Source organism: Megascapheus bottae, unplaced genomic scaffold, assembly GCF_031878675.1.
Source record: "Megascapheus bottae isolate mThoBot1 unplaced genomic scaffold, mThoBot2.hap1 HAP1_SCAFFOLD_43, whole genome shotgun sequence".
NCBI classification, from domain to species: domain Eukaryota; kingdom Metazoa; phylum Chordata; class Mammalia; order Rodentia; family Geomyidae; genus Megascapheus; species Megascapheus bottae.
In genome coordinates, this window is record NW_028327392.1 from 255278 (window position 1) to 267380 (window position 12103).

Below are 12103 nucleotides of genomic sequence, written 5' to 3' on the forward strand. Positions count from 1 at the left end.
GTGTGTGCTGTGTGTGTGTGTGTGTGTGTGTGTGTGTGTGTGTGTGTGTGTTTCATACGTTTTACTACAGAAAAATCTCAAACCAACGATTTAATGGTACAACTTAAAATGCTGGAAAAAGAGTACCAAACCCAACCAAAATCTAGTAGAAGGAAACAAATTATTAAAAGTAAAGCAGAATCAAATGAATTAAGAATCCAAAAAACCCCAGAATCCACAAACAAGGAGTTGGTTCTTGGAAAAAATTAACAAAACTGACAGACCCTTACCAAATCAGATCAAAAAGTGAAGGGAGAACACCTAAATAAACAAAATTATAGACAAGAAGGGCAATATAACAACAGAAATTACCAATATCCAGAGCATCCCAAGGGATTACTTGTCAAATCTTCATGCCAACAAATTTGAAAATCTAGAAGAGATGGACGAATTTCCAGCAAATATTGAAATAACCAAACTGAACCATGAAGATCTAAATCTACTAAACAGACCCACTTCAAGTAATGAAATAGAAAAAGCAATAAGAGTCTATAGGATTCTTTAAATACAGAATCATGTCATCTGCAAAGTGGGATAGACTATACTCCCAAGCTCCTTGAGCTGATTCAAAACTTAGGAAGAGTAGCAGGCTATAAAATCAACCCTCAAAAATCAACTGCCTTCCTTTACGCCAACAGTGAGAGGAACGAGGCAATAATCAGGAAAGAAACTCCTTTCACAATAGCTTCAAAAAAAATAAAGTACCTATGTTGTCTCTCATCTCCTTTGCTGTCCCTTGGTTATCTCATATTGGTATAGTATCTCACTTTGTTATCTGATATATTGAATTTATTTGTATTTCGGTATTTGAAATTTGATAGGGAAAGGGGGAAAACCAACACGGGTGGGGGGTGTTGGGGGGGAGGGAAACGGGTACCAAGCATGTGAAAGGGTATCAATGTATGTGAATTAATGCACCTTCTATCTGGCAAATATCATGTAACCCTTTTACTAATTACAATAAAAAAATAAAAAATAAAAAATAAAGTACCTAGGAATTAGCTTAACTAAGAATGTAAAGGACCTTTTTGACGAAAACTTTAAAACCCTAAAAAAGGAAATTAAAGCAGAACTAAGGAAATGGAAAAACCTCCCATACTCCTGGATTGGAAGAATCAACATTGTGAAAATGACAATCTTGCCAAGAGCTATCTACAAATTCAACGCAATACCCATCAATATCCCAATGTCATTCTTTAAAGAAATAGAAAACGCAATCCAAAATTTCATATGGAATAATAAAAGACCCCGTATAGCAAAAACACTTCTTAGCAGAAAGAACAGCGCTGGAGGAATTTCATTTCCAAACTTTAGACTCTATTACAGAGCTATAGTGCTCAAAACAGCTTGGTACTGGCACAGGAACAGGCCTGAAGACCAATGGAATAGAACTGAGGACCCAGATATTAAACCACAGACCTATGGCCACCTAATCTTTGACAAGGGAGCCAAAAAAATAGAATGGAAGAAAGACAGCCTCTTCAACAAGTTGTGCTGGCAGAACTGGTTAAGCACCTGCAGAAAACTAAAGCTGGATCCTTCGTTGTCACCTTGCACTAGAATTAACTCCAAATGGATCAAAGACCTGGAGGTAAAAGCTGACACACTGAAAACATTACAGGAAGGAATAGGAGATACACTAGGCCTCCTTGGCACAGGTCGAAACTTTATTAATAAGGACCAAGAATCACAACAAATCAGAGAAAGGCTGGATAAGTGGGACTGCATTAAACTGCAGAGCTTTTGTATGACAAAGGACATAGCTAGTAAACTAATCAGGAAGCCTACAGAGTGGGAGAAGATCTTCACCAACCAAACAACGGACAAAGGCCTCATATCTAAAATATATCAACAACTCAAAAAATTGAATCACTCCAAAACTAATCTCCAAAGTAACAACCATCCCATTAAAAAAATGGGCCAAAGACTTAAAGAGAGTCTTCTCTGAAGAAGAAACAAAAATGGCCTATAGATACATGAAGAAATGCTCAACATCTCTGGTCATAAAAGAAATGCAAATCAAAACAACTCTAAGATTCCACCTCACTCCAGCTAGAATGGCCAGGATCAGGAAAACGAATGACAACAGATGCTGGAGGGGATGTGGCCAGGAGGGATCACTACTACACTGTTGGTGGGAGTGCAAACTCGTTCAACCACTATGGAAAGCAGTGTGGCAGTGCCTCAAAAGGCTAAACATAGAACTCCCCTTTGACCCAGCAATTCCACTACTTGGCATTTACCCAACCATCCAGAAACAAGGACATACTAAATCCACTGGCACAACAATGTTCATTGCAGCACTATTCACCATAGCAAAGATATGGAACCAAACCAGATGTCCCTCAGTTGATGAGTGGATCAACAAGTTGTGGTATTTGTACACAATGGAATTCTATGCTGCTGTCAGAAAGAATGACATCACCCCATTTGTTAGGAAATGGAAAGACTTAGAAAAGTCATATTAAGTGAAGTAAGCCAGACTCAAAGGAACTTAGGCTCAATGGTTTCCCTCATTCGTCATAACCAGTAGAAACCTTGGGCTCTACTAGCAGAGATCTGCAATAGAGCAAAATCTTGATACATAAGGCCATATAATGTGAAGCTAATTGAAAGGACCTCCAGGATATTGAAACAAAAGCCATATAATGAATAATTGTTGTCCTTAATGCACTATGTTGTCTCTCATCTCCTTTGCTATCCCTTGGTTATCTCATATTGGTATAGTATCTCTCTTTGTTATCTGATATATTGAATTTATTTGTATTTGGATATTTGAAATTTGATAGGGAAGGGGGGAAAACCAAGACGGGAGGGGGTGTGGGGGGGAGGGAAATGGGTACCAAGACATGTGAAAGGGTATCAATGTATGTGAATTAATGCACCTTCTATCTGGCAAATATCATGTAACCCTTTTACTAATTACAATAAAAAACAACAACAAAAAAAGCAATAAGAGACCTCTCATCCAAGAATAGCCCAGGACCTGAAGGATTCATAGCTGAAATCTATAAGGCCTTCAAAGAAGAGCTCACACCAATACTCCCCAAAATCTTCAATGAAGTTAAAAGTGAAGGCTCTCTACCAAACCCATTCTATGAAACCAGCTTAACCCTCATGTCAAAATGAGACAGGAACTCATCAAAGAAAGAGAACCAGAGACCCAGTTCTTTAATAAATATTGATGCAAAACTGCTCAACAAAATATTGGCCGATCAACTTCAACAACTCATCAAAAAATTATACACTGTGATCAAACAGGACTGATCACCGGGATCCAAAGCTGGTTCAATACATGCTAGTGGGTTAATATAATTCATCACATCAAAAGTAGCAAGGACAACAATCACATGATCATCTAAATAGATGTAGACAAGGCATTTAACAAGATCCAACACCCCTTGATGCAAAAAGTTCTGGAGAAAGTAGGAATCATGGAACATTCCTCAGTATAATCTTACACGACCACCCTACAAACTAGCATAAAAGTAAATGGAGAAAAGGTAAAGCCATTTCCTCTGAAATCAGGAATGATACAAAGATGCCCACTTTCTCCACTCCTGTTCAATACAGTATTAGAATTCCTAGCCAGAGCAATAAGGCAAGAGCCAAACATAAAGGAAATTGAAATAGGGAAGGAGGAAGTGAAACTTTCTCTCTTTGCAGATGACATGATTCTTTTTTTCCATACATCTTTTATTGTAATTGATAGAAGGGTTACATTATATTTATCAGATAAAAAGTGCATTACTTCACAAACTTTGATACCATTCTCATGTCATGGTCCCCATTTCCCTCCCCCATTCCCCCATTCCTCTTGATTTCCTCCCTTCCCTATCCAATTTCAAATGACCAGTTAAGTATATATAAAATGTATCAGATAACAAGGTGAAATATTGTAATAATATGAGATAACCAAGGGACAGCAAAAGAGATGAGACATAACATGGTACATTAAGGACAACAATCACTCATTATATGGCTTTTGTTTCTACATCCTGGAGGTGCTTACTAGATTTTGTTCTATTGTAAATCTCTGCTAGGAGAGCCCAAGGTTTCTACTGATTATGACAAATGAGGGAAACCATTGAGCATATGTTCCTTTGAGTCTGGCTTACTTCACTTAATACGATTTTTTCTAAGTCTTTCCATTACCTTACAAGTGGGACAGTGTCATTATTTCTGACCTCAGCATAGAATTCCATTGTGTATAAACACCACATCATCTTGTTGATCCACTCATCAACTGAGGGACATCTGGTTTGGTTCCATATCTTTGCTATGGTAAATAGTGCTGCGATGAACACTGTTGGGTTCGTGGATTTAGTATGTCCTTGTTTCTGGACAATTGGGTAAATGCCAAGTGGTGGAATTGCTGGATCATGGGGTGATCTATGTTTAGTCTTTTGAGGAGCTGCCAAACTGCTTTCCATAGTGGTTGAACAAGTTTGCACTCCCAATAACAGTGTAGTAGTGATCCCTCCTGGCCACATCCCCTCCAGCATCAGTTGTTATTAGGTTCTTGATCATGGCCATTGTAAATAGAGTGAGGTAGAATTTTAGAATTGTTTTGATTTGCATTTCTTTTATGACCAGAGATATTGAGCATTTCTTCATGTGTCTATAGGCCATTGTTATTTCTTCTTCAGAGAAGACTCTCTTTAAGTCTTTGGCCCATCTTTTAATGGGATGGTTGTTAATTTGGAGATTAGTTTTGGAGTCATTCAATTTTTTGAGCTGCTGATATATTTTAGACTTGAGGTCCCCAAAATACAAAACAATACAAAACAAAATTAAACTAAATCATAGACAAGAATGCAAATATCACAGCAGAAATTACCAAGGTACAGAACATCATAATGGAATACATCTCTAACTTTATGCCAACAAATTTGAGGATCTAAAAGAGATGAATGAATTTCTCGCCAATATTAGCATACCCAAGCTGAACCAAGAAGACCTAGTCCAAATAAACGGACCTATGTCAAGTCCCGAAATAGAAATGGCAATAAGAGACCTCCCATCCAAGAAAAGCCCAGGGCCAGTTGAATTCACAGCTGAATTCTATGAGGCCAGCAGAACAGAGCTCACACCAATACTCCTCAAGCTCTTCAATGAAATTGAAAGTGAACACTCTTCTACCAAACTCATTGTACAAAGCCCCCCTAACCCTCATCCCAAAACCAGATAGGGACTCATCAAAGAAAGACTCATCTCTTTGATGAATATTGATGCAAAACTGCTCAACAAAATACTGGCCAACCATCTTCAGCAACTCCTCAAAAAATTATACACTACGAAAAAAAATTATACACTATGCTCAAACAGGATTCAGCACAGGGGTGCAAAGCTGGTTCAATAGACGCAAGTAAATTCCTATAATTCAACACATCAACAGGAGCAAGGGCCAGAATTCCATGATTGTCTCAACAGATGCAGAAGAGGCATTTGACAAGATCCAACACCCCTTTATGGTAGAAGCTCTGGAGAAACTAGGAATCCATGGAACATTCCTCAGTATAATAAAGGCTGTGTATGACAAACCCACAGCTAGCATTATACTTAGTGGTGAAAAGCTAAAGCCATTTCCACTAAATTCAGGAATGAGACAAGGATGCCCACTCTCTCCACTTCTCTTTAACATAGTATAGAATTCCAAGCCAGAGCGATAAGAAAAGAAGCAAGTAGAAAGGGGATCCAAACAGGGAAAGAGGAAGTGAAACTTGCCCTCTTTGCAAATGACATGATTCTTTATTTAAAGAAATCTATAGATTCTACTTGCAAGTTGCTTGAGCTGATTTGAAACTTTGGCAAGGTAGCAGGGTATAAAATTAACCCTCAAAAATTAACAGCCTTCCTGTATACCAGCAATGAGGGGATTCGGGCAGCAATCAGGAAAGCAACTCCATTTGCAATAGCCTCAAGGAAAATAAAATACATAGGAATTAATTAACTAAGAATGTAAAGGACATTTATAATGCAAACTTTAAAAACCTGAAAAATGAAATTTAAGCAGATCTGAAGAAATGGATAAACTTCCCAGGCTCCTGAATTGGAAGAATTAACAACATGAAAATGGCAATCCTGCCAAGGGCTATGTACAAATTCAATGCAATAATCATCAATAGCCCAATGTCATTCTTTAATGAAATTGAAGAAGAAATCCACAATATCATATGGAATAATAAAAGACCCTATATAGCAGAAAGAGCAACTCTGAAGGAATATCCATATCAAATTTCAGACTCTATTACAAAGTTACAGTAATCAAAACAACTTGATACAGGCACAAGAATAGGGCAGAGGACCAATGGAATCAAATTGAAGGCCCAAAAATCAACGCACAAACCTATGGCCACTTAATCTTTGATAAGGGAGCCCAAAAAATAGAATGGAAGAAAGACAGCCTCTTCAACAAGTGATGCTGGCAGAACTGGTTAAGCACCTCCAGAAAATTAAAGTTGGTACCTTCTATGTCACCGTACACTAGGATTAGTTCCAAATGGATCTTAAAAACTTTACAAGAAGGAATGTGAGATACACTAAGTCCCCCTGGCACAGATCGAAACTTTCTTAATAAAGACCAAACAAGCACAAAAAATTAAATATAGCTAGGACAGAGGGGAATGCATTAAATTGTAGACCTTCTGTAGGTCAAAGGACATAGGTAGCAGGTTAAATAGAAAGCTCACAGAGTAAGAGAAGATCTTCACTAATCATACAACAGACAAAGGCCTCATATCTAAAATATACCTGTAGCTAAAAAAAAGGAATCATTCCAAAATTAAGCTCCAAAGAAATAACCATCCTATAAAAAGATTGGCCAAGACTTAGAGTCTTCTCGGAAGAAGAAATAAGAATGGCCTATAGACACATGAAGAAATGCTCAACCTCTCCAACCATAAAAGAAATGCAAATCAAAACAACTTTGAGATTCCACCACACTCCAGTTAGAATGGCCATGATCAAGAAATGTAATAACTACAGATGCTGGCTGGGATGTGGCCAGAAGGGATCATTACTACACTGTTGGTGGGAGTGCAAACTCGTTCAACCACTATGGAAGGCAGTGTGGCAGTTCCTCAAAAGGCTAAACATAGATCACCCCATGACCCAGCAATTCCACGACTTGGCATTTACCTAATAGTCCAGAAACAAGGACATACTAAAGCCACTAGCACAACAATGTTCATTGCCACAATATTTACCATAGCAAAGGTATGCAACCAACCCATATGCTCCTCAGTAGAGATTGAAACACCAAGATGTGGTATTTATACACAATGGAATTCTATGCCGCCATCAGAAAGAACGACATTACACGATTTGTAAGGAAATGCAAAAACTTGGAAAAAATCATATTAAGTGAAGTACTGAAAGAAACATAGGCTCAATGGATTCCCATTTGTAATAATTAGTACACATCTAGTTTGCCCCTAGCTGAGGAACACAGTAGCTCAAATCCTACACACATAATGCCATATAGGATGAGGCCAAATTAATGGACTACCAGGACATGGAAACAAGAGCTTAATTATAAGTGACTGTTATTGTAATGTATCATGTTCTTCTCTCTACTCTTGTGTTGCCCTTTGGTTAATCTCATATTGTTACAGTATCCCACTTTGTTACCTGGTATATTATCTAGATGTTTACTTGTGTATTTGATATAGGAGGGGAAAAATCAGGGGAGGGGTTGGGCAGAGGGAAATGGGGACAAAAACATGAGACGGGATATAGATGTGTGAGAAGTTTGGCACATTCTATCTGGCAAATATAACTGTAACCCCTCTATACATTAAATTTTTAAAAATAAAGTAGATAATCAGCTGAGCAAAGAGGTATACGCTATGGAACCAGAGAATCTCCAAAATGGGTTAAGAAACAACACAAATAGCAAGACAATACATTAACCTTTCCTAAAGCAGGACAAAGAGGGAGGTATGGTGGCCATTTCTGCCATTCAGCACACAGAGGCAAGGGCAGGAAGATAACAAGCTTGAGACTATATAGGGAAATCCTTACTCAATCAAAACCAAAAAAATGCTCACAAAACACAAAGCCAGCCAGCTGTAGTGGCTGTATTACTAGCTATTCAGATATAGACAATGGGGAGGTTTGTCATTCAAGGCAAGCCCAAATCTATACAAGAATTCTTCTCAAGTAAAAAGTAGAGCATCACAGTATGTATCCATGAACCCAAGTGTGTGAAAAAGTTAAAGAGGGTCACAGTCTAGGCCTTTCTGGATTCAGGATGAAAAGTGAGAACCAATGTGAATAATGACTAAAGCAAACAGGTATGAGGAATGTAAGTGGCTCCAGTAGTAAAGGGCCCCAGGACGTGTGAGGCCTTGGGTTCCGACCATATTAATGGCAAGAAACAATACAAAATCACCCCACGCTCCCAAGAATCAAAAGGCAGTGTGGTAGGACACAGTACTTGGAAAGACATTTCTGAAAACGAAACCTTAAAGTGGCCAACAGATTTGTGAAACAATTCTCAATGTCACTAGGTAACAGGGAAGAGCATCTTAAAAGCCCAAGGTGAGAATGCATTTGTTAACTAGCTTCATTCAGCATTCCACATTGTATATAAATAGGAAAGTATTACATTTACATGATACATAAGTGCAGCACTGTCAGCTAAAGAAGAAAAAGGCATCACTGCAAATGAGATACAAATGCAATACCATCCTGAAGTTGAACACTGTTTGGGGGAGGCAGGTATACATGGGTAAACCAAAATGGAAGAAACCCATATAATCAGCAATTAAGGGAAGTAGCTCATTGTCCTCCCTTCTTTACATTAGTTTTTCCTTTGTTCTTCCCTCCCCTTCTCTATTTTCCTTTTAGTATTCTTTGCTTCTTTCATCCTTTAAACACAATATTAATATGTTAGCAATGATGAATCTATCTGAGCAGTAGCAGTAGGTATCTTCCTACTGCCTGTCAATATTTATTCTCAACTATCTTTTTACAAAGGAGACAGAAAGGAAAGCATCATTACCTTTTCCACCTTTGCAGTGAATTATGATGATGTTGTGAGGATCCTTGGATAACCAGGCAATGACTTCTTTAGCAAATGAAACCATCTCTCTGGTTTAACAAAAATTTTTAGTTAATTAAAATTCATTCCCAAATTTCAAGCCCAGTGAATTTAGTGCTTTTCTGACCATCCGTGTGGCATCAGACTTACTCAAGAGTGGGGACATTGTGATCCTCTATCATTATTCTATGCACACGGTGATGAAAATACTTAGGGTCATAAGACCGTTCGCCTGAAAGAAATGAGATATGTGTCAGAGCTGTATGCCTACTGACATGAAAGTTAGGAACGAAGTTTAAAATTTCTCTTAGGAATTCTTATCTCCTTTTCATTGTTCTAAAAGGATTTTTAACATCACCAGCACAAAGGTCCTGAGAGGAACACAGGCAGACCAGTGGACAAAAAAGCCAAAGAGACATGAAAAACATTAGGGACAGATTCTTGTCCTTAAAGACTTTTTCATCCCAATTAATTTAAAATCAACTCATGTTTCATATTCCTTACCTTTAACCTTCTAACAGAGTGATTATTCGATCTTCTAGACTGCATATCCTATCATCCTGCATTCTGCTTATTCTATCTTCTAGACTGCTTATTCTATCATACTACATAGGTACCACTAAGTAGAGGCTAATGGTGCTGTCTAAATGCTCAGTCCCTGAAAATATCATTAAATGTTTATTCTGACAATAAAATGCAATAAAAATGTACATAAAAATCATGATTGGGAAATCAGGGGACAGTGAAAGGGAGACAAAAACATGAGAAGGGGTATCACGGTTTGAGAAGTAATGTAACCATTACCTAAAAAAATCTAACTGTAACCCTTCTATACATTAACCCTAAATAAAGTACAAAAAAAACCCACACCACCATAAAAAAATCTAGACAGGTGTTAATGTCTAGACAGGAGAAAAACTGAAGACAGACACAGCAGAGAAACTGGGGGCACATTCTTCTCTTTCTTCTGTTTTCTTTTGTCGTTTCTCATCGCGCCTTGTTCTCATCACCAACTCTTTCTGGTGGATCATAGAACATACTTGCTGAATTGTCTGTGATACAATCTGGCATTAAAGGCAGGAAGAGTTGATTGAGCATAAGAGCAGATCTTTCCTGAGCACTTCCTCTGTAAGTCTGCCTCTTCGCTCTCACTGGCCCATCTATTTCTTAGGGAATGTTGTGCTGCCAAGCTCACTTTTCCTACTACACAGCACCAGGGCAATACAGAGATTTCTGATCTGACTTCTTACTACGTAATATTTACAATTAAATGAAAGATACCCAAGGTGACTTTCTTACATATCTACAGTAGCAAATATATTAAAGTGATATACATACTACAAAGGTTGTATACAAAATAATGCTCAGGATGTCTGGTGTTGAAGAAACGAGCCACTTCCTAAAAAAGATAAATACATTCATAAACTATATTGTTGAAGGCGGCTCCTTTGTACAACTACTTAAAGATACTAGTAAAACATGCTCTCTACTTTGGAAAACGCTTTTGTCACAGCTTTAATCTTCTGATTTTCTTCTTCTTCAAGTCTGCGAAATGCTTCTTTTGACCTAAGAGTATACACTAGCTCCCCCCTTGTTCTGAAGGACAAAGCAGCCAAACATTCATGCCTTCTAATCCTTGTCTATCTCCAGATAGACCCTCAGATTAAACAGGAAGGTGCTGGAGGCATTAAGGTAGGCATGTTAAATCTGTCCAAGTCTCAGTCTGAATGACCTGCCCTTAGCCTTTGTCTCTGGAGGCCTGGCCAGTGTTTATAGTTCTGGATTTTTCTCTTCAAGATGACAAGAAAAGGCATTGTGTTTGGAAAGCAGTCTGCCTTTTGCAGTTTTATAAATCCTGTTCTTCCTGGATCCCTAGATATCTATGAAGTGACTACAAGAGAGCATGGCTAAGATCAAGAACACATTGTATTTTCCAGCAAAAGTAGCTTTTACTTGACTTAGGGGCAAAGGGACATGGTCTGACTGCATACAGAAGTGGCCAGACTTGTTGATGCTTCCTCACTGTGTTTGTTTCTCCAGTAACTGTGGCTGTGTTCCACGCATCTGCACTCTGACCCTTTTCTTTCTATATTCAGTGTTGTTCAAAATACAATGCTGAAACCTTCTTCCCTTTGAAGGACAAGCAGGAACATATGACCTGATTAGCCTCCTCAGGAATTAAGTTTGTTCAGTGTTATGTTTATGATGTACAGATCAACACAAAGTACAATGTTTACCCTCATTGTTTTCAAACTCAAATATTTAAAGTCATATGAGCTATAAAATGTCCACTCAAAAACTTCCAGCTGCCAAATTTACATCTCTTCCTCCAGCTTTATTTTGTCATAGTTGCATGTTTTCCTTTCTACCAAATGGATTTGCAGAATATAATGCATTTCATGACACTTTGGAGCAGTATATAACACTATACTTTCTGTGCGTGCATTTTCCATAGATCCATAAATATTAATCCTATTTTTAAAAGAACAACCAGGGCACAAAACTAGAATTTCTTTTGCTGGTAGAAACTCAGTTACAAAAGACCTACCATATGATTCTTCTATGAGAAACTCAAGAAACATTAAAACTGATCTATGGCAATCAAAAATCAAAAGAACACTTTCAGTGTTTAAAAAGTGATTATAAATGCCAGAACATAGTCAACAATTTGATAGTGGTCTTCATTGCATGCCCTCATACATAATTGCGTTAACAGACAAATGTAAGATGAGGGCAATGTGGAGTCTGCATCAGTAAAGGTTTATTTATATAAGCATGCATTACATAATGATGGTTTTTCAGTTAAACACCAATTGTTTTTTTGTTGTTGTTGTTTTATGCCAGTCCTGGGATTGAGCTCAGGACCTAAGCACTGTCCTAGGACTTTCTCAAGGCTAGAGCTCTACCACTTCAGCCTCAGCACCACTTCCGGCTTTTTTCTAGGTATGTGGTACCGTATTGTTCTTTATTGATACATACGGAAGAATAAATGTCATGCAGATTACTAAGTATCACATG

General features: G+C 37.9%; 1 protein-coding gene across 4 annotated transcripts in view; it reads right to left on the minus strand.

Annotated features, from left to right (window-relative positions):
* LOC150039928 (phosphatidylinositol 3,4,5-trisphosphate 3-phosphatase TPTE2-like) overlaps positions 1 to 12103 on the minus strand; it is a 49036-nt gene that overhangs the window by 18393 nt on the left and 18540 nt on the right. For 2 of the 4 annotated variants that reach the window (XM_090327496.1, XM_090327497.1), the window contains exons 8-10: positions 10424 to 10484; positions 9236 to 9317; positions 9047 to 9135 (exon numbers count right to left, since the gene is read on the minus strand). In XM_090327496.1, the coding sequence (XP_090183622.1) occupies positions 9047 to 9135; positions 9236 to 9317; positions 10424 to 10484 (232 nt within the window). The remainder of the gene's footprint in view (positions 1 to 9046; positions 9136 to 9235; positions 9318 to 10423; positions 10485 to 12103) is intronic. The other 2 variants (XM_090327499.1, XM_090327500.1) reach the window with 1 other exon arrangement.